This window comes from Pseudomassariella vexata (assembly GCF_002105095.1).
Source record: "Pseudomassariella vexata strain CBS 129021 chromosome Unknown BCR38scaffold_4, whole genome shotgun sequence".
In the NCBI taxonomy this organism is placed as follows: Eukaryota; Fungi; Ascomycota; class Sordariomycetes; order Amphisphaeriales; family Pseudomassariaceae; genus Pseudomassariella; species Pseudomassariella vexata.
Window position 1 is genome coordinate 887494 of NW_024467959.1, and position 20852 is coordinate 908345.

At 50.2% G+C, this 20852-nt stretch overlaps 8 protein-coding genes and 2 non-coding genes across 10 annotated transcripts; 6 read left to right on the plus strand and 4 right to left on the minus strand.

Moving 5' to 3' along the window:
• Positions 1–367: 367 nt before the first annotated feature.
• Positions 368–864, plus strand: BCR38DRAFT_522190 (CFEM domain-containing protein; the record flags this gene model as incomplete). The annotated part of the gene is made up of 3 exons (XM_040865221.1): positions 368–564; positions 673–735; positions 801–864. Exons 1-3 carry the CDS (start codon positions 413–415, stop codon positions 862–864), a joined length of 279 nt encoding a protein of 92 aa, XP_040717829.1. The 5' UTR covers positions 368–412.
• Positions 865–3860: 2996 nt separating this feature from the next.
• On the plus strand, positions 3861–4691 carry BCR38DRAFT_337999 (uncharacterized protein; the record flags this gene model as incomplete). The annotated part of the gene is made up of 1 exon (XM_040855577.1): positions 3861–4691. The coding sequence occupies one exon, from the start codon at positions 3861–3863 to the stop codon at positions 4689–4691; it is 831 nt and encodes a 276-aa protein (XP_040717830.1).
• Positions 4692–4906: 215 nt separating this feature from the next.
• On the minus strand, positions 4907–6103 carry BCR38DRAFT_456038 (heme peroxidase; the record flags this gene model as incomplete). Its single annotated transcript, XM_040861865.1, has 5 exons — positions 4907–5083; positions 5121–5159; positions 5222–5480; positions 5536–5939; positions 5981–6103. The coding sequence occupies 5 exons, from the start codon at positions 6101–6103 to the stop codon at positions 4907–4909; spliced, it is 1002 nt and encodes a 333-aa protein (XP_040717831.1).
• Positions 6104–7986: 1883 nt separating this feature from the next.
• Positions 7987–9408, plus strand: BCR38DRAFT_426366 (Prefoldin subunit-domain-containing protein). Its single transcript, XM_040859760.1, has 6 exons — positions 7987–8145; positions 8200–8325; positions 8446–8557; positions 8623–8721; positions 8783–8908; positions 8967–9408. The coding sequence occupies exons 1-6, from the start codon at positions 8114–8116 to the stop codon at positions 9093–9095; spliced, it is 624 nt and encodes a 207-aa protein (XP_040717832.1). The 5' UTR covers positions 7987–8113; the 3' UTR covers positions 9096–9408.
• Positions 9409–9682: 274 nt separating this feature from the next.
• On the plus strand, positions 9683–11707 carry BCR38DRAFT_426372 (phosphatidylinositol-phosphatidylcholine transfer protein). Its single transcript, XM_040859761.1, has 4 exons — positions 9683–10183; positions 10309–10358; positions 10425–10548; positions 10622–11707. Exons 1-4 carry the CDS (start codon positions 9989–9991, stop codon positions 11297–11299), a joined length of 1047 nt encoding a protein of 348 aa, XP_040717833.1. The 5' UTR covers positions 9683–9988; the 3' UTR covers positions 11300–11707.
• A 354-nt stretch (positions 11708–12061) lies between these two features.
• Positions 12062–12878, minus strand: BCR38DRAFT_407211 (uncharacterized protein; the record flags this gene model as incomplete). The annotated part of the gene is made up of 2 exons (XM_040858142.1): positions 12062–12595; positions 12696–12878. The coding sequence occupies 2 exons, from the start codon at positions 12876–12878 to the stop codon at positions 12062–12064; spliced, it is 717 nt and encodes a 238-aa protein (XP_040717834.1).
• Positions 12879–13192: 314 nt separating this feature from the next.
• Positions 13193–13277, minus strand: BCR38DRAFT_t137. The gene has a single exon. It is a non-coding gene; the product is annotated as a tRNA-Gln (tRNA).
• A 3215-nt stretch (positions 13278–16492) lies between these two features.
• BCR38DRAFT_407212 (uncharacterized protein) lies at positions 16493–16987 on the plus strand (the record flags this gene model as incomplete). Its single annotated transcript, XM_040858143.1, has 1 exon — positions 16493–16987. The coding sequence occupies one exon, from the start codon at positions 16493–16495 to the stop codon at positions 16985–16987; it is 495 nt and encodes a 164-aa protein (XP_040717835.1).
• Positions 16988–17705: 718 nt separating this feature from the next.
• Positions 17706–18623, minus strand: BCR38DRAFT_426377 (Chloroperoxidase). The gene has a single exon (XM_040859762.1). It carries the CDS (start codon positions 18547–18549, stop codon positions 18007–18009), a length of 543 nt encoding a protein of 180 aa, XP_040717836.1. The 5' UTR covers positions 18550–18623; the 3' UTR covers positions 17706–18006.
• A 1704-nt stretch (positions 18624–20327) lies between these two features.
• BCR38DRAFT_t117 lies at positions 20328–20430 on the plus strand. Its single transcript has one exon. It is a non-coding gene; the product is annotated as a tRNA-Thr (tRNA).
• The last annotated feature ends 422 nt before the right edge of the window (positions 20431–20852 follow it).

Below are 20852 nucleotides of genomic sequence, written 5' to 3' on the forward strand. Positions count from 1 at the left end.
TGATCATGCCGTTACATTCGGGGCAAGATCTTGGTGGTAGTCTCGTTGCCTCAATTGGCACCTCAAGCTTCTGCGACATCCAGCAGCAAGGGTTCTCCGCATTCTGCAATCCCATTATACAAACTTTCCAGGGTATATGTTGGCTGTTGCCTGGGCGGCTAAGGAGATGATCTCGGCTTCATGTGAAGATTCCACAATTGTTGTTGTGATTCTCAGCCCGGCAAAAATTAGACCCTGTAAAGTCCACAACACCTGTGACTTGCCCCTTGACACAAGGGGAAGTAGCGGTCGATATAAACACCTTCTAACCTCCACAACCCCATCACATCATCCCCCAGGCCCATCACAACATTCATCAATCTTCAACCATATCCTGCTCCATACAAACCTCGGAACTCTAACGCTTTGGAAAATGCATTCCACCATCACCCTCATCACCCTCTTGGCCACCTTCGTCGCCGCCCAGGACGTCTCGGAGCTACCCACTTGCGCCCAGGCCTGTTTCACTGACAACGTGGACACCAGTGCATGTGCTGACACGACCGACTTCGCATGTTTGTGCGGGTGCGTTCTGCTTTTTCTCCTTCGACGCTTCTTGCTACGTCATACCCTTGTCATTGTCGGCTGTGGCTGATGGTAACACGACACTTACTAACATTGTGGCATTGCTAGGGACTCGGCTTATAACCAGGCTGTATTGACTTGTGTTATTGGTGCTTGTGAATCAGCTGACCAGTAAGTCAAATAAATAAACTTGAGGGGCATGGCGAAGCAGGATGTGTTTGGCTGACAATTCAAAGGCTGGCGACACTGACATGGGCTACGGACACCTGCGAAGCTCTCGGCGTTAGTCTTCAGATTTGAGATATTAGTTAAGATATGAGGGTTGAGCGATATATATCTTACCTGTTTGATGGGGTATAAATTCTGCAAGAAAAACAAACTTTTGTAGTGTTGAGTTCGTGTTACTACACTTTACAAAACTCCAATTGGCTCCTCATAATACAACGTATTGTCAATACCAAAATATATTCATCGGCATGTGTATGTCTGTCGATGCTGTACCTAGAAGTTTCTATAAATCACACTAGAAGCTAGTGATTTCCCTATAGAAAAGAAGAGGCAGCTTAACAAACATTGGATCCATCTCATTCGTACCTCACTCCCATGATTTAGATCAAACAAAATTTCTCATTTTCTAACTGTTTGAACGCCAAAATAGGGGTTATACCCGTCCGAAATGCAACAAGAGCACACCTCGTGTTCCATTAACCCCATTCCATTATAATGCTCGCGGCACCTTGTGTATGCCCGCCCGTACTGGCACCGAAAACGCGCTCCAGGGTATCTGAATTCCCTATTCTTATGAATTTCATGTCGGCTGGTGTAGTTGGTCACTTCGCTGGTAGATAAGTCCCGATTTCAGCCTCGCCCACTTGGGTCGGTGACGAGTCGCGGGTTCGAATCCTGCAGCTGACACACAAGGGGGTTTAGTCAACCCTTATGGCGCGCTGCCCACCTTGTTGACTTCGCCTACCTAGCGATAATAGGGAGATTGGTGCAGTTTAGGATTACGAGCATCCTAGCCAGTCGACCGTCAAGCACTACGTCGGCGGAATATAACTCGACAGCCGGTCCAGAATTCGAATCGTTAATCCGACCCCTTATCGGACCTCGCCTATCCGATAACGCTCGTCGGCGAACCCGTCCCCTCACGATAGAAGGCGCGCAGCACGCCCCCTCGCCGCGATTCTTGCGAGCGTCTAGACCACGTTACGGTCTATCCACTTGAGCGTATGGTTGAGATGTATACGCTCGACGAGAACCCCAATTAGCAGATACTACGACTTGTCGCGACAAAAAAATAGTCGAGCATCTTCTGCACATCAGCAGCATCCCACCCCTGAGGACGAATTTAAGTGCCACATTACCACGCTTATCGGTAGTTCAGGCAGGGGTTGTAGCACAGACTTAGGGAGGGACAGGAGGTTTAGTAGTCGTTTGGCTACAAGTTTACCTGTATAACCGCCCGACGCGGCTTAAGGGCCCGCTATATCATCTATAGCCCCTTAAGGGAGTACTTGTAGAGGTACCGAGGGTTAACACCTACGGCGTATTTAATATTATTTATGAATTTCATTTACCCACAAGTCGTTTCCGATTTCGTTTATCCCAGAAACTATCATCACAGGATCACCGGCCCTGAGATAAAATGTACTTTGCGGACGTTGCTTAGAGCGGTCCACTATGCTCCATCCCATGGGCCCTCGCAAATAGCCTGTAATTGCACGGCTTTGTTGGACCGTTCGGTTGCAGAAACTAGAATCAACCTGTGCCGAAACGAGAACGAAAATGACGGCGTCCGCAATAGCAGTAATCCAGTCGAGAATCTCTTGCCAGCGCATGTCTCCGTGGCACCTTTGCAATAGGAGATATAATAAGTCTCGCGTATTGGACAGCACACTGAAAAACATACACGTCGAGGCAGAAAATGACCGGGAACGCGTAGAAGAAAACGGCTCATGAGGATGCATCAACCAAAGGCATTTTGTCACCTTTGGAATTGACCAACAAGCGACGTACTCTGTCGAAGTTGACACGTTGTTTTCTCATGCACTGGAGCAGGAGGCCATGTCCACTTTCAAGATTGATATTTTCTATCATAAAAGCCCGATACAGCATTGGAATGATTCGACTGGAACCTGTAGCAAGATACTTGGAATGTTCAGACTAATATGTTAAGACCACCAGGACGGATTCTGGACCCTTGTTTGTCCAGAGTTGGTAGTCGTGGTTATCCACGAACCACGTCGAATTATCACATCTGTGCGCCTATCTCCACGCCGTCTTTTAATCGAATGCGGAGCATACGTCAAGCAGCTTCAGCTTAATCCCCAGACTTTGGCTGCGTCTTTCGATGGCTGACCTAGTGTACAGTTTGTGGATCACGTCCCTCGGTTTCAAAATCTACTGAGCCTCCTCAACACTCAACTGGTCTAGCGGCTTGGGGACATTTTTGAGGTCCCATTGAAATGCATAAATATCCAAGTTTTCGAAGTAGGCCTTGAGCTGGCCCAGACGAGTTTCGTTGCACATAGGGACGAATTCGCAGCAGACATGGACGACTACCACGAAATACTCCAGTTGGAGTGCTCTAGATTGAAGATAGAGCGGAGAAATCTCCTAGTAACGGGGTATTGTTCGACCGAACACAGAGAGTTAGGCGAATCAGATATCGTTGGATTAAAGTAGTCTAAAGGAACATCTGACAAGCCCTGGGGATATTCAAGGTGGACAACCAAACAAAAGCATCTAGATTGAGACACCAAGTTGTGTCTTCCAGGATTTAGGTCGAGCCAGTACTCGAAACATTTACAGGTGGCTGTACTTGCCCTCGAGGCACGTAGTTATTACTATTAGTGCAACGGCCTGAATCATCCTCGGCTCTTCCACACAATTCCGAAGTAGCAATTAACTGCGAGCTTGATTGATGTTTCTAATTCAGTGTTGGGGCACACAGAGATATAGTTGCAGTGTGTTGTGGTTAGAAAGCTTGCGCTGAGTGCTGGTGGGCTTGGAACCAAGTGGTGGTGATGGTGGTGGCTATGCACGGAACCACTTCTGACATTGAGTTTACGGCACGGTCGTTCCAGAGCAGGCACTATCCCTGTCCTACATCGTTCCATCTCGGTTTCCATAGCGTCATATGCTTCCATGCCTGTGTCTAAAGACAATCACCCCAATTTTAATGCACAATATGTGTTCCACATTTAACAGGCATCCTCCACCTCCTCCACTGCAATCCACTCTGCTAGGTAACCTTAGGAGGACTCACAGCGCAACTACTACAGCGTGTGAACATGCCTAATCCATCACCGGCCGATAAGGCCAAGGCCAAACCAATGGACCTCATCAACCGGGGTTCCAAGAAGCCATCCCCTTTCGGCACAGCAACCTTCATCGGCCTGCGCGCCCTCGACATCCCATGGCAATACCACCTCCTACACAACGGCGCCGCTGAGCGCGGACTGTCAGTTGTCGGGCTACCAGCCCTCAATTACGGCGCCGCAGCAACCACCGGCGTCGCGCTCCTCGACAAGCTCGAATTGTCTCTACCCCGGCTACTGCTACTGGCTATGGCCACGGGATCAACGCTGAAGCAGATCCTCTGGCTGACGGTCCTAAGCCAGGAAGAGTTCCCTTTTAGCGCTGCTGTCGTGGTCGGTGGGTTTAATACCGTCTTCAATACGGTCAACACGCTACTCTTCACGTGTGCGTACACGTCGTCGAGCTTCTCCGGCCCCAAGGTATCGCTCTTTGGCACTACATTGCCGCCGCCGGTGGTCCTTGGCACACTGGCGTATGCAACCGGGTTGACTATCGAGACGCTGTCGGAGTACCAGCGCATGAAGTTCAAGCAGGATCCCAAGAACCAGGGCAAAGTCTGCAAAACGGGACTATGGAGTTGGGCGAGGCATATCAACTATTTTGGGTACGCTCTCTGGCGTGGAGGATACTGTATGACGGGCGGAGGGTACACGATCGGTTTGCTGACCGGATTGTGGCAAGGGTGGGAATTGAGCTCTCGCGCTGTTGTGGTACTCGACGAGTACTGCGGGAATAAGTATGGCGAGCAGTGGGTACAGTTCAAGAAGGATGTGCCATACCGCATCATACCAGGGATGTACTGAGCGGCTATGTGGTCGTTGTAATGTCTTGACGGAGAAGAATTGAAGCCGTTCTTGTATTCTTTCAATTGACCATCGTAGAACTCGAATGCGCGTGACCATGTTAACCATAAAATTGGTGAACTGGATAAGAGCATGAGAGTATCCTACGTTCAATCGTCAACATTACACATTGTCGTTACGCTATGTACACCATTCTATTTCGCGGCTCAGCTGGCCTACGTGGAAAGGTCCCGGGTCAGGTTGATCGCAGAAGCCATAATAGCCTCGCCTCTTTCCAGTATATCGGCAACCTTCTTGGCCGTGGATGATCTGGCCAGGGTGGAAAGCCACTTGTCGGCCATATCCTGATCAGGAGCCCGATACGACGTTTTCCTGACAGCGGGAGGTAGCACCTTGGTGCATTCGGTCAAGGGGGTTGATCTTGTTGACGCCCAGGAGGCTGAGACGGATGTATTCCCTGGCGTAGTCCTAGATCGATATCATTTGTGTGTGGTGGAACTCTGCGCATTCTTCTGTCGAAGGGAAATTACCTCATTCCAGTGCTTCTGGTCACCATTGCCAGCGAACTCTTGCCACTCAGGCTTGGTCTTGGGATGTTGGGACAGAGCTATGTCACTGGAGAATTTGAAGACTCGCTTGGGTGTCCGTGCCGTTCCCTGAGTCTGACCGTAGAACAACACATCCCAAACACCAGGCGTGCTGTCCTGCGGGTCACCAGCTCGCGATGTATCCGCCAAGTTCTGCTGGCTAGTGGTGTGCGCGACGACGAGAGCCACGAGGCCGTGAGGGCTAATCGTTTTGTTTCGGAATAAGTCAATGCGGGAGTCGGCAGGGGCAGAGGGACCGGGCAAGATTCCAGACAACGGTCGCAACATTCGCGCCCATTTGGATGAGATCCGCCATAGTGACGGAGCTGTATCCGAATTGCTTCTTCCACTTGTTGTACCACTGGTTCATCTTCGCGCACATGTCCTGGAGACCATTGTTTTCCGATTGCGTGACCTCGGACGTCAGACAGATAGACCCGTCACCGCCGCCCGTCTGGCCGGCAAAGTCTTTGGACCATGCCCCGGTATCGTGGAAGCCCAGTCGCACAGCCATGCGGGCGAACCGACTACAACGTCCCGAGGACCCCCGGAACTGCGCCGCCATCTCGTCGGCGATGGACTTCCACACACAGCAAGTGTCCCGGGTGCACTCCTTAGACTTGAGAGGTCCGGGGACCTTGTATGTCTCGTCGCTTTCGACCTTGCCGCCGCCGAAAAGGATTTTTTGATGTTCTTTCCTACGGGAGTGGGTTCCGCGTCGAGGAGGGTCAAGAGGTCGCCCAGCAGCTCGGTGGAGTCGAACATATCGGGGCCATTATCGTCGTCGGCTCGATGAGCCATTATTTCAGCCATTTGTTTGCCCATTGTCGGCTGGTGTAGTTGGTCACTTCGCTGGTAGATAAGTCCCGATTTGAGCCTCGCCCACTTGGGTCGGTGACGAGTCGCGGGTTCGAATCCTGCAGCTGACACACAAGGGGGTTTAGTCAACCCTTACGGCGCGCTGCCCACCTTGTTGACTTCGCCTACCTAGCGATAATAGGGAGATTGGTGCAGTTTAGGATTACGAGCATCCTAGCCAGTCGACCGTCAAGCACTACGTCGGCGGAATATAACTCGACAGCCGGTCCAGAATTCGAATCGTTAATCCGACCCCTTATCGGACCCCCCCTCGCCGCGATTCTTGCGAGCGTCTAGACCACGTTACGGTCTATCCACTTGAGCGTATGGTTGAGATGTATACGCTCGACGAGAACCCCAATTAGCAGATACTACGACTTGTCGCGACAAAAAAAATAGTCGAGCATCTTCTGCACATCAGCAGCATCCCACCCCTGAGGACGAATTTAAGTGCCACATTACCACACTTATCGGTAGTTCAGGCAGGGGTTGTAGCACAGACTTAGGGAGGGACAGGAGGTTTAGTAGTCATTTGGCTACAAGTTTACCTGTATAACCGCCCGACGCGGCTTAAGGGCCCGCTATATCATCTATAGCCCCTTAAGGGAGTACTTGTAGAGGTACCGAGGGTTAACACCTACGGCGTATTTAATATTATTATTTTTGTTTTGTTTACGAAGGAAGAAGTATATGAACTTTTAGAAATTCAGGCATGGCTTGAAGCCCGCCCATCAGTCCAAAATCTACGCCATACTGGAACGTGGAGAGAATGACGAGGCCACAGGCCATGAAGCACCGCCCGTGGCTTGAATGGTGACATTTGACTTGGCCGCCATGCATTTTTCATGTAAATGGATGGTGAAGACTGGAGGCGAGTGAATTCCCTTCAACAGCAGCAACTACTTGTATATTCTCTAGCCTCTCAGCAAGAATTCTAGCGCCTGCAGCCTTCGCGACCGGTAGGATACACCGGTTGGAACTGAATGGTTTTGCATTATTGGATGCAATCTGGGCAACGGCAGTTCTTGGTATGCTATGTTGGGTGCACCTATAATACTACGGTGGAGTTGGAGATTATGTCAGATGATGTCAAGGAAGAGTACTCTGTGTCTACGTTCGAGGCGAGCAATGCAGGGCCTAGATTCAGGCCCTTGTAGCCTGAAAAACTTCCACTCAGACGAGTCCTTTTTAGAGTGGCTACTGTGAAATTTTGAATATTATCTAGCATATGTGTTCGACCATTTACTCGGGCTGTTGACAATCTGACTGGATAATGAAGCTATGTATCACAGGATGCGTAGTTCGTATGGTTTTCAAAGCATGATGTCAGATAGCGGTTTCCAATAAGTTTGAAGCATGAAATGGCTCAACATTACCTCCTTCACGTGAATAATTAGCCCATCCGCATATGGTCTGCTGTTGGAACTGACTTCGAGGTTCTGACCGTGTTCCTATCTATAACCTTACCCGTTCGGGTTCATTCCTTTGAGAATGATCTTTCAGTACCAATGAATTACTTCTGTTCCACCATAAGCCAATTATAGAGCATTCGGGTCATGAGCCTGGTAGATAAGACCCTAAACCTCTACTCCGACCCCAGCCAGACCCTAACCCTAACCCTGGGCGGGCTGCGTAGAGGTGAGTTTGTTGCTGACGGCGCAGCTTTGGGACCAAACTCTTGAAGGTGGAATTTACCTTACTTTTACCTTATTATCGCAGTAATTTCAAAGAAGTACAATTCACCTGGTAGATAAGAGTTCTTATTTACTTAAGAAGCGTCGCTACTTCTCGGTGAGGGATGCCGGTCAAGCTACGACCCCACCTTCACCGAGGTGAGCGTTTGGAGCTCTGGCCACCCCTCACGGTTCACCGTCTAAATGCATAATTATTTTCGTCCAAGCCGAGCAAGTTGCCAATTGGACTGTTCCTTCTCCCGAACATCGTGCTATGACGTGATCATCGCGCATATACAACATCATGTCCGCCAAAGGCAAGGAAGCTGCCTCCGAGTAGGAACTGTTCCAGTCACCATCTGCCCGCCATTCGAACTGACACTCGAGTAGGAAAGAGGCCGGTGCCACGAACCCCCGAGGCATCCCGTATGCGCCGTTCGTCGACAAGGTCGAGGACTATGTCTCATCACGCGAGGAGGTCGAGCAGACCCTACGAAGCTTCCAGGAGATGATATCGTGCGTAACACCGAATTACGAGGAGACCGCGACCCGTTCTATCTCGGTTAGGGTTTCTACCGGGCCGATTTGAAGAGCATGCTAGTGATGGACCAGAGGGCTGACGTGGCTCTCGACCAGGAAATACCAGTTCATGGAGCTCAATTTGCAGAGGAGGGTAACAGGCCTGAAGGACAAGATGCCGGATATCCAGAAAACGCTCGAGACAGTCCGGTTCTTGAAGACGAGAACGGTACGCTGGTGATGAGAGGACAGCGTCAGGCGAGTCACCCAAAGCTGACGGTGACGCTTCTACAGGAGGAGTCGGACCCCATTGAGACGACGTTCGAGCTCAACGACACATTGTACGCCAAAGCATCGTTGCCGCCAACGGAGGAAGTATTTCTCTGGCTCGGGGTACGTCCAACTAGAGCAATATGAAGTAACGGAGACCATGCGGCTAAAGGCAGGACCACAGGCAAACGTCATGTTGTCATACCCAATCGACGAGGCAGAAACACTCTTGGAGTCGAAGCTCTCGGCAGCAAAGTTGAGTTTTGCTAATTGCGAAGAAGACCTGGATTTCCTGCGCGAACAGATTACGGTAATGCTATTTGGTATCCCGCGCCACTGCTGCGTAACAACTTACTGACACATTGCAGACCATGGAAGTCGCGATAGCGCGGGTTTACAACTGGGATGTTGTGCAAAAGCGGAAAGAAAAGGCGGACGAGGACGGCAAAGGTGGAGGCAAGAAGGAAGGGGACGGAGACGGACACCCCAACGGATGATGGACCGGACCGTCGCAATCTCCCTGGCGGTGAGGCAGTAGATGATTGTGGAGCAAGTCGGTGGCCCATGCCATTACGAGATACGGCTCGAGAAAGAGGATATCTATAATACTAGACTCCACGTAGTGTGTATCTCATCGTCTGCTGATAGAAGATCCATGGGTTTACGAGCTTGACGGCTAGGGCGACAGAAACCCCAATTGGGGCTAGCTGTTGGGCCTGACGTCAGACAATGCCCATATTGCTGGCTGCAGCCAGCCATCCCAACTATCGGCTTACCGTCCAACCCAAATGAGCATTTGCACACATCGGACATTCGCTGCGCTTCCTAATTCTTGTGAAAGGATGCATTCGTGCATTGTCATCTTGATTTGAACAAATTTGCGCCTTATCCTTGCTCTATCGTACTTCTGGCGCACGGGCACGAAATAAAGCTACGTACTATGTACACATGCTCTTTCTACTGTTAGCGGGGTCTACATCTAGTTGATGCGGAGGACCCCTGTTACGTAACCGAGAGCAGCGCACAGGCGTCGTTTGGGGCCCAGACAGCGCTGTAGATTTGACCATAAATATTCCTATGACGAATTTCCACTTCTGAGCTGGCCTTTCGCCTAGCAACGCCACGACTATCAAATACATCTTTTGATTGCCGCTATCCTTAACCAGTACCACCCCTAGATACTTGTCACCGCAAATTATCGGTCGGGCCCGCCTCCGTATTCTTACAGCAAGCTATACGGCATCGCACACCGCAATATTTGCTCTCTTGACTCTTTTACAAAGTTGCTTTCACTGTCGAATAGACGGATTTTGCAAAGACTGCTCGACTGCCCCTCGACGTGCATAGACGAAGCTACCTACTTAACCCCAGACATAAGACCGATCGCAACATGGCCGACACGAAGCAGAACCCTACCATGGAGCTGGACCCCAAGTATGATGACTACGATTTCCCGACAACTGCCCCTGAGGCGGGTGAGGGTCACCCAGGCCACTTGACAAGCCAGCAGCAGGCTCAAGTATCCCAGCTTCGCCTGTTGCTGGAATCCGAAGGCTTCACCCAACGGTTGGACACACTCACATTGGTATGATGCCCCGCCATCTTATCTGAAGATAAACCAAGCTATAAGTTCTGGGCGACTGGACGGTGACTAGGACGACTAGACGCTTTGAAAATCGTGCAACACGGCTGACCATAGTTGCTGCTCAGTTGCGATTCTTGCGAGCCCGGAAGTTCGATGTCAACTTGGCCAAGAAGATGTGAGCCTGCCTTGTCCACCGCCGCCCCTTGAGTTTTCAGAACATTGCGATTGACAGACGAGACAGGTTTGTCGACTGTGAGAAGTGGCGAAAGGATACCAACCTCGACGAGACGGTGCCCACCTGGGACTATCCCGAGAAGGTCGAGCTGTTCAAGTACTACCCCCAGTACTACCACAAGACAGACAAGGTCCGTTCAAGTCTCTCTACCTACTCCCATCCATCAATAAAGCAAGCAACTTTGACTAACCCGTTTTCTGCAGGATGGCCGCCCGGTCTACATCGAGCAAATGGGTGGCATCGACCTGACCGCCATGTACAAAATCACGACGGCCGAACGCATGCTGACCAACCTCGCCGTCGAGTACGAGCGCCTGTCCGATCCGCGTCTGCCCGCCGCCTCACGCAAGGCAGGCCAGCTCCTTGAGACGTGCTGCACCATCATGGATCTCAAGGGCGTAGGCATCACCAAGGTGCCGCAGGTATACAGCTACGTCAAGCAGGCGTCAGCCATGTCGCAGAACTACTACCCTGAACGCCTCGGCCGCATGTACCTGATCAACGCGCCGTGGGGCTTCAGCGGCGTGTGGAACGCCGTCAAGGGCTGGCTTGACCCAGTCACAGTCCAGAAGATCCACATTCTAGGCTCCGGCTACCAGAAAGAGCTCATGGCTCAGGTGCCCGCCGAGAACCTGCCCAAGCAGTTTGGCGGCTCGTGTGAGTGCGAGGGTGGCTGTCAGTTTAGCAATATGGGACCGTGGATGGAGAAGGAGTGGGCGAAGCCCGCCAAGTGGGAGAAGAGTGCCGGGGAGGCGAAGGCCCCTGCTGCGGCGCAAGAGAGTGCACCTGCTCCCGCGGACGTCCCGGCTCCGGGTACCGAGATTCCCCAGGCTGGTGCACCGGAGGCTGAGATCCCTGCGCCCGCCAAGGTTGAAGCATAAAGGAAAGGCTAATACCTGAAGTGCGTAGAGAGAAGATTGCGAGAAGGGATGCGGGCTTGGAGTACATTGTCGGTGCGGAGGTGAGGATTAGAAAAGGAGTTTGAGTGGTGTTGAGGACCAGGATGAGGAATACGGATCCTTGCGTTTTAAAGAGTAGATACAGAAGGAAGACGCCGCTTCCTCGCGCTTTCCATACCATTGACAAAGGCCAAGATGTTTGATAGGAATACAAGAAGGCTTTCTTTAAAGTGGGAGGCAATCCTACCAGCGCCATGTTCATACGCGCATCTCGCATTCAGTTGGCTAAGACTGGGGGCAAGAGCGAGCTGTGCCCCGTTACGAAGAAGATGCTCGAGTGTCGGCTTGTGGGTATCAATATTATTTTACCATGGCCTCATGGCATTCTACCACGAATATATTGATGATTATCAGTTACTCAATGTAGACAAGTAAGTCCATGTGCACCTCATAACCTCGATCCTGCGGCTTCGTTGTAGTCTTTGCTCGTTAGCGAGGCAAATGAGGCATCTCAAGTTTTGGAGGGTACAGATAGTGCACGCAGGCTGTTGTTGTACACCCATGCCGACGTGTCAATGGTGGACTTAGCCATCGGAGGCTGGAGAACAGCCAATCAAACATATCCTCGTTGCCGCAAATGGTATCATATTTAGAGCATAAAAATGGCCCTGCCAGGACCGTAAACGCCAGGACTCCATACCAAACATCGTCCCATCATTACCATTACCACTGCTATTCCTCCCCTCAGCGCCCCGACACCACATAGCCTCCGGCCCCCCTTGCCCTCTCCATCTTGGCCGCCACAGAAGGCATCTCCCTTTTCAACCTCCCCAGCCCCCTGACCGCCCTCTCGTACCCTTGTTGCACCCCCTCCTGCCGCTCCAACATCTTGATCACCTCCTTCAAATCGTTGTCTTGCCCCTTCTCATCCGCTTCACCACTGCTGCTGCTGCTGCTGATCTGTTCCTTCAAAGCCGCCAGCGCCTCCTCGTCCGCTTGGATCCCCCGCTTCACCGAGTCGCTCCAGTGCGCTGCCGCGGTAGCAGGAACGGATTTCTTCAGTGCGGCGATGTCGCGGAGGAGGTCCTCCTCTTCGCGCGTGAGATCCTCCACGCGGGCGCGCAGGCGGGCGTCGAAGGGCGCGAAGACTTCTTCGGGTTGGGATGGGTCAGTGGTGGAGGTGGGGGCACGGCCGGAGAGAATTTCGTGGGTGTGGGAGATGGGAAGGCCGTTAATGGATAGGTTGGGGGCGGCGAGGGTGAATGTTTTGGTGATGTACTGTAAGTGCGTAGGTATGTGTCAGTAACCTAGCTGGGTGCTTGAAATTGTGAAAGCTACGGGTCAAAGGGGAGGAAGGGATGGGAAAAGGGGGAAGTACCTCGGTCACAAGCTCTTCTATCCGCGTGCGCAGCTCATCTTCGCCTTGTTCACCATCCACGGGAGGGAAGGCCTCGTCGATTCGCGATGTCGCGGCGCGTCGGACGTTGGCCAGGAGGTAGGTGAGGTCCTCCGGGGCCTGCAGCTCGATCTTGCGGTGGTGTGCAGCAACTGCAGACTCCATTTTGAGAATAGAACGAGCGAGGGGTGGCAAGGGGCTATTAGTGAGACCTGCTGGCCGCGATGGAGACAATGTCAAATGTTTGATACCGTCTCCAACTATTCGGCGCCAAGATGTTTACTTTTGGGTGATGCTTAAAGCCTTATCGGCTTATCGCACCTTAGTGGGGTATCTAATTGCATTTGGAGGAAGAACCACCTTCAACGTACTTCGTAGCTCACACCAAATGGAGACAGCAAAAAGATTTCTTTTGGTTTACTTTCTGTCAATTTGCTGCTTTGGCACTGAACAAAAGCATGAGAGCAATGAAAAAGAAGAGGTCGTGGGGAGGCTCGAACTCCCGACTCGGGAATATTTATTTTGAATCAAAATCCCACGTGCTAACCACTACACTACACAACCGTACGACGATCGGTTGATGCGAATTCGGAACCAAAGCTGCTCTATGATGCATACAAACAGGAGTGGTGGTACTTGGGTGGGACACGAATGGGATCCAGTGGACGTGTTATAGCAAATAGTTTGAGCACATATGCAAAGGGATTGCATATGATTGAAGTAGTCAAACTGCGTTCCATCGATCTTGTTTTTGTTAAATAGCTCTTGCACAAACGTAGCAAGTGCAGATCTGTTTGTAGCCTCAACGCTTACTCGTCCTCACCTGTCTAGATTCTGATTATATATTGAAAAGTAAGCTTTGCATAGTCCTTTGCATAGTCCATTGCATGCCTACAAAATAATAAACAGTATTATATATAGGCCAGTGAGACAGGGATGATCGATGATGAGACGCAGGTACTCCCACTGGATTCAGAGGTTTAGTTTTCACGCTTCCTTAGCCCTTGATGCGACTTTGAGTAATTGAACCAGAGTAAAATAGGGTTCTTAGACAAAGTTTCTTGAAGAGGTGGTATCTATCCATCGGGTAGGTACTTTTCAGCAGGGTCTCTGATGTTTGACTACGACGTGCCTTCTGGCTTCGAGCTTCACCAATTGTTTGCAACGGATTCAGTCTTGGTGTTATGGGCCATCATCAAGAGCGGGTGAGATGAGAAGTTGTCGTCCGTAGGCCTTCAGCACACCGCAAAACCGCGAAGAAAGAAGCATCGAGCCGAAACCCGAACGTCGTCCACGACGGGCTGTATTGGCTCATTCTGGTTATTGTGGCGGTCGTTCAATCCGCCCAACTGTTAACACTTGGAGGGTGACCTGGAGTCAAATATGGGGCTCCTGTTACCTGTTCCACTTCCTATTCGAGGGTTTGCTCGCCTCAATCGCCCCTGGGATTGGCTATTCGCCCACTCCACAACAGCCAGCCGGTCACGACCAAACCCGTAAAACGCGCTATTATTGATGGATAAATGCGTATTGTGAGCTGTTCCACATGAATACACCTTTCTTGGCGTCGTATGGAGGCATGATATCTTTCATTCCGAACGTAGTCGTTGTATCGAAAGGGACCACAACGGTGAGTGTCTGGGGCGTGCCGATTTTCGTGTGGATTCTAAGCGGCGCTGATCTGACGCAAGTTCTTACATGTGCGCCAAGACAATCGTAGTAATTTTCAGACTAGAGCGAAGCAGGAGTCCAAGGCAGCGGGAATCCTAAATGTCATTGCTTTCTTTGTAGTTATTGCAATAGTGGTGATATCATGGTTCGCTCTCGGGTTCAATGAAACTGGCACTTTCTAGACCGAGTGCACAAACAAACTGAGTTAGTCGAGAATGACTTCAATGGGATGGCATGGTGTGGTGGGCCTTTCTTGCATTTAAGTATGGTTCTTGATTAAACCTTAGGGATATTTTCTGCTGGGTGAAGAAACTACAATTTGTGTAGTGAGCTATTAGGCTCGCTGGATATTCGACTATTACCACATCTCAGACGACAATTGGACAGGCTTCGAGTTACACATGAGAAGACGAGGTGATTATCACATTGCAAATGCACCATCACAAGAACCCGTAAAAGGGCAGCAATATATAGGCCTCTGAACTGAACTAATGGATCCTCCTGAGGCTGGAATTGATTCACCAGCCATGAGTAACTCAGAGCCACAAAAGCCTTTCTTCACAAGTAATTGTGTGAGGTTATTCAGAAGTATCTTTCAATTCAACATCTCCAACCGCGGATTTGGATTTCACTCCTTGCGTATTATCGCCTTTATTCCAGAGTCTCTATATATAACGTAGAAGTTTCGAAGCTCGCGACATGTCATCTTCGTGTGCTACTTTTCCGTCACACTTCGAAGCATTCTTCCTAATTTGGAGGATGTGCGACTTTGTGTGTGTCGATGAGAGAGAAGCCGGACCCTGTAAATGGTTCGGTATGTGACAAAGGCCGTACAGGGCTCGTGGTGAATATTGATGGGAACTGTGGGAGTATCAGACGATTGTGACTGGCACCATGTCAGCATGATTATTCACCACCCTGTATCGTGCGGGAGTACCCGGGGCGAGGCCAACTATTCTGCTCCTACACGAGTACGCGAGGGAGCCTAAGATTCTATTGGAACGGAACACTTGGATGGAATTCCTTCCCCTGCAAGCCAAGACACTAAGGATGAATTCGTTTTCGCCTATCGCGGCTACCCAGGATCATCATCATAGCCGATATCCGCCTCAACGAGCCGCATAGTCATGCTATTGATTAGTAAGGCCACGCAGCCCCTGGCAGCACATTGCAGCTGCCTAGAAGAGATTGGCGAACGGTCTACGCCGTGCCCTCCGACATAAATCCTCTTTATAATCCCTGGAAAGATTTTGATAGCCAAGCGAGCGCATGTTTGCGTCTTGGCAATGAACATGCACGATGCCAACTTGGGCTTCAACTTACGCCAAGACGTAGTAGTTGGAAGGTACTACATCAGTTACGAGAATTTCCAAAAGCCACTCGGCCGATATTCTCACCGGTTATGAGATATCCTGCACTCAATTTTAGCACAGAAAAGCTAGAGCTCTAGAGAATGGTGGCATCGGGCAGGTGGTCGATAGGAACCAATGATGCAACCAGCTCACTTTTCAGTCCGCTGCAAATTTGCAAGCCAACACATGATAAATCTTGAGTATCGTACCACACGTTTCCATCTATTTGTTATCTGATTCTAGAACCTCCTTATGCAACCTCGAAGAACCTGGTGGCCCGGCCTGTGAGCCATAAAACTTCCACTGAGCGCATGCAATCCATGCATTGCAAGGATCGCGACATACCTGGCTCGTCTGCCATGGCGATTCTCTGATTCTCTGATTCGTTACCGGTCACCAGGGTCCGGCCATATCTGACATTGGCGCGCAGGTGGATGCTGACACCGAACACACCGAAGGTCTGTAAGCTGAGTACGAGGTAATGTTCACATCGAATCACAGCGTGTCGAATTACCTTCTTCACTTACCTTGTCCATGGTGGCACGGGAAGGCGGGACGGACGCCGACTGAGGCATGCAAATGTGATATATCACGATGAAGACAAGTAAACCTCAAGTATATAAGGAACACATTGTGCTTATTGTTAAGTTAATTTGTGCCATGCATCCTCAGTCAAGTCCAAGCTACATACTATATATCTTGAATCTCTCAATTGCCCAACCTCTCACATCATAGTCTACTCTACCCATCCTCAAAATGCAACTTTCAGCTGTCCTCATCACGGTCCTCAGCTTCACCGCAACCGCCCTGCCCACCAGCAGCCCAGCCACCGTAGAGCGCCGCGACTATACCTTCTGGTCCACCGTCTCGGATGAGGGCTTCTACGCCGCGGCAAGTCCCCCAGACTACTACGAGGACCAAATACTCCAGTTCCAGCCGTCGGGGGCTAAAGGAACCGCCTCGCTCGTCGCCAAGTTCCCCGCCGGCTTTGCCATTTCTCAATCGGGTGCTGCCGCCATCGACATCTACACGCGCACCTCGGGCGGCTTGGGAACCAAGATCGGCACTGCTGGGCCGTTGCCTGTGTCTGGTGGAAAGATCACCACAGCCGTAAATACCGTCATCGCCAACTTCGCCGCAACGAGTGATCTGGTGTTCGAGTTCAGGATTGCGAGCGAGACTGAGAATGGGAGTCTCCAGTTCTTTGAGACGGCTGATGCTGGATTCTTTGTGCGAACTGAGACTGCTTAAGGGAGCGGTGGGATATTTGAGGGGCACAGCATGTCGTTTTGCTATTGATACTCAGTTCACTTGAAGTAGGAACGAACTTATGATGGTATAAAGGGTAGGAAGCTTGTCTCTGGGTTTAAATGGTTGGGTTTGTAAATTATGATAGGGGTTCTGGATTAGAAAAAGTGTTGGACCTTCAAGGCTACTACATCAATACTGCGAGTCATGGAAGGACATATGACCACCACCTATCGAACCACACAAGTCCTGCATATAGGACAGGCATCAGTCATTCCTGTCTATATAAGGCCCTTATGGCCGCCGTTCACTTCGTTCAGGACTCTCCAGAGATTATAACACTTTCAATACAAGACCACTTGCCCACAATCCAACAAAAAGGTGGAATATATGGTTAAAGAATATCAAGCAGTAGTGTAATAATGCTACATTCTATATGAGAACGAGTATTAACCCATTGGGCTTGCAGATTTGGCCAACCCTGCCCCAGTTTACTGGAATATCCTGTTTTGTAATGCGGAAAGACTCCTTTTAGCTAACTTGATACTCCAAATTATAGCACCCACATCAGAAGCAAATCAGTAGCCGTGCTTACCCCCATTTACAACACCTTAAATTCAACCATAAATTTCTTAATACCCTGATGCGTGAGCATATGGTAACACCCGAGAACTGCAGCGATCTGAATCTCTATAAAGCTCTATTAATGCGAGTGCATATAGGGTGTAAAGTGTGTGTATTCGGAAGGCTACGTTAGCTAGCTAGCCGAGGGCCCTTTCAGGCCGACTGTCCTTGCCAGGGATCAGCCGGAGCGCTAGTACTATCTTATCGTACCTATAGCTACAGGGAAAACCCCCTTGGGATAACCTATCACCCCTATTGTCTTTCGATAAGTATTCATCTTGAATAAGATCTCAGAGTCTTAAAACCTTCCCCGTCTCCTTGCTTTGTTGGGGCACTCTGGAATGTCAAAAGTCGTGGCGTTATTCAGCGGTGGTCCCTCACCAAACCAGACAGACTTTTCAGGCGTAGCTCGTGATTTGGTGCTGAGATTCGTAGGTGAAGCCAGGCGTATGCTCCCGGGAGTATTGGACCATAGAGTAGCGAGCAGCAGCTGCGGCCTGAAGGCCGATGTACTCGGAGCCGTTGAAGGGATCGAAGAATCTTCGGAAAGTAGCCTCGTCAAATGTGGCGATGTTTTCTTCACCGCTAAAGGCGAAGTCGACACGTGATAGGGATGCGTCGTGCTCGAAAGCATTGTGCTTGTTGAGGTTAGGCAGATCAAAGAAGTCAGCGCTGGGATCATTGGTGGCAATGCCGAGTTGAGCGATGACGGTCGCCAACTCTGGGCTGAGGTTGAAGGCTTTGCCAAGAACATCCACCAGCAGCGGCACGGTTAGATTTCTTCCATCGTGTGGGATGATATGGTGGTTCGCCAGACTGTTGAGGGCTGGGCAAGGACCTCGGACGTCTCCGTCCCCTGGTGGTGCCCAGTTTTCAAAGTCGATGGCCCCGAATGCCACGCCGCTAAAGGCGACCGCCGCGAGAAATGAAGCGAAGAGCATAACGCTGAAAACAAGAATAAATGAGTGTCTGCGTCCTTTATAAGAGAATGAATTGAGTATGCCGCGTAAGTAGTGAGATGGGAGAGAAGTTCACTATTTATGCAGATCATCATACCAACCCGCTGCTCTTGCTTGATGCCTGGGCCTGAGTAGGATTCAGAAATTGTCGTAGAATCTGGCATCTAGATCCCATGGGATCAATAATGCTGCTATCCGTACGTTATTTTTATTTGGACACGATCTTCTAAAAAAGAAACTTCGCATGATTGGAGATTACGGTACGAACCTACAAGCTAGTAACTTATGAGGGATTGGATACCCGTTTGTGATACTCAAATAAGAAATAGAATAGCGAAAACGAGTTAACGTAGTCCACAAGCGAACGGGTCACCCAACCGAACGGGTCACGCCAACTAGCAAAACATGGAATTCAACACGATTTCGCAACCACAACGCCGTAAATCAATTGAAACTACTCAGAATACTCTTGCCCAGATGATTCTATCTCTACCTGACAGGTTCGCGCATTATGCCCGGTCTTCCCGCATACGCCACAGCGCCGTTGCCGTGGCTGGCCACGATTTGATCCAGCGCTATTTCCACGCATTTCCTGCTGTACTTGCTGCGCAACGTCCTTTTGATCTTGAAGATCTTGTACGTCTTGTGAATTAAGTGATCCTCCAAGCCGTACTCGTGTTTTTTTGGCCCTGCGCCGCTTGCTAATTAGAGCATTTGCCTCTCGAAGTTCCGCGACCTCAGCTTGGAGTAAAGCCATCTTATGCATAATACTCCGCGCTCCTTTCGAAAACTGATCGATAGCATCGTAAATTGACATCGGGGAGCTATTTTGATGCCTGGAAATTCGAGATTTAATAAATTCGGATTGCGAAGTAGCCTCGGTTGGGTTGTTTGGCGTCCGAGAAGCCCAAGGAAGGGTTTCCCGCGTAGGGGGCCGGGAGGACGTTGGAGTCTGTAATTTCACATCCAGCTTCTCAATAACAATATCTGGGCTTAAAGGCACAAGCCCAGCCCCTTGAAAGCCTGCACGAATATTGCTTTCGGTCAGGCTCTTCTTGAACGCGTCGCAAAATGCCGGAAGAAAGTCCTCCTTTGTGATATGCGAGTCGCGTAGCAGTCGGTTTGCCATATCTTCAACAGCACTTAGCCGGGGAGGAAATGCTTGCGAATCTAGCTCAATTATCCTTTGAATAATCGTATTTTCTTCTAGTTTTGTGAAATTCCGACCGTTAGCTTCGATATTGCGACGTGATTGACGTTTTTGAAGACGCGCCTGGAGAGTAGTATTCGAGACTTTGTAGATTGTTGCAGCACGTCGGATACTAAGTGTTAAGTCATTTCTGATAGCCTGAGTTGCAAGGAGTAATTGAGATTCTTTTTGAGCAGAATCCATCGAGAATTAGTTGCGTGGTAAAGTTAGAAAGTTTAGTTCTATTTTTTGCTATGGGCGTGACCCGTTCGGTTGGGTGACCCGTTCGCTTGTGGACTACGTTATATTTACTTGTAGAGGACATAAAATAAGTTTTGAAAGTTTTCCTTTTTTAATTTATAAATGTCGGAAATAAAGCGTTTAATGTGTAATTTGTAGGTAGCTAGCTCGCTTTAGGAGTAAATAATTTATAGCAATCATAGTAAAGCTTTATACTAGTTATCCGAATCTTCTCATTGAAAGGATATCTCGAACTAACGGCAACCAGAACCCAGCAGCTGGGATTCTGCGGAATGTGCATACTATGGGTGTTTTTGTTATAGATTCTATTGTCGGCTGGTGTAGTTGGTCACTTCGCTGGTAGATAAGTCCCGATTTGAGCCTCGCCCACTTGGGTTGGTGACGAGTCGCGGGTTCGAATCCCGCAGCTGACACACAAGGGGGTTTAGTCAACCCTTACGGCGCGCTGCCCACCTTGTTGACTTCGCCTACCTAGCGATAATAGGGAGATTGGTGCAGTTTAGGATTACGAGCATCCTAGCCAGTCGACCGTCAAGCACTACGTCGGCGGAATATAACTCGACAGCCGGTCCAGAATTCGAATCGTTAATCCGGCCCCTTATCGGACCTCGCCTATCCGATAACGCTCGTCGGCGAACCCGTCCCCTCACGATAGAAGGCGCGCAGCACGCCCTCTCGCCGCGATTCTTGCGAGCGTCTAGACCACGTTACGGTCTATCCACTTGAGCGTATGGTTGAGATGTATACGCTCGACGAGAACCCCAATTAGCAGATACTACGACTTGTCGCGACAAAAAAATAGTCGAGCATCTTCTGCACATCAGCAGCATCCCAC

What these genes read in the sequence shown, in the direction of transcription:
- BCR38DRAFT_426372 (XM_040859761.1), top strand. Translation starts at nt 9,989, where the DNA reads ATGGCCGACACGAAGCAGAACCCTACCATGGAGCTGGACCCCAAGTAT. An exon ending in GTCAACTTGGCCAAGAAGAT is followed by an intron (nt 10,359 to 10,424) that starts GTGAGCCTGCCT and finishes CAGACGAGACAG; the next exon opens with GTTTGTCGACTGTGAGAAGT. An exon ending in ACTACCACAAGACAGACAAG is followed by an intron (nt 10,549 to 10,621) that starts GTCCGTTCAAGT and finishes CGTTTTCTGCAG; the next exon opens with GATGGCCGCCCGGTCTACAT.
- BCR38DRAFT_426366 (XM_040859760.1), top strand. Translation starts at nt 8,114, where the DNA reads ATGTCCGCCAAAGGCAAGGAAGCTGCCTCCGA. An exon ending in AAGTATTTCTCTGGCTCGGG is followed by an intron (nt 8,722 to 8,782) that starts GTACGTCCAACT and finishes GCAGGACCACAG; the next exon opens with GCAAACGTCATGTTGTCATA. An exon ending in TCCTGCGCGAACAGATTACG is followed by an intron (nt 8,909 to 8,966) that starts GTAATGCTATTT and finishes GACACATTGCAG; the next exon opens with ACCATGGAAGTCGCGATAGC.
- BCR38DRAFT_426377 (XM_040859762.1), bottom strand. Translation starts at nt 18,549, where the DNA reads ATGCTCTTCGCTTCATTTCTCGCGGCGGTCGCCTTTAGCGGCGTGGCA.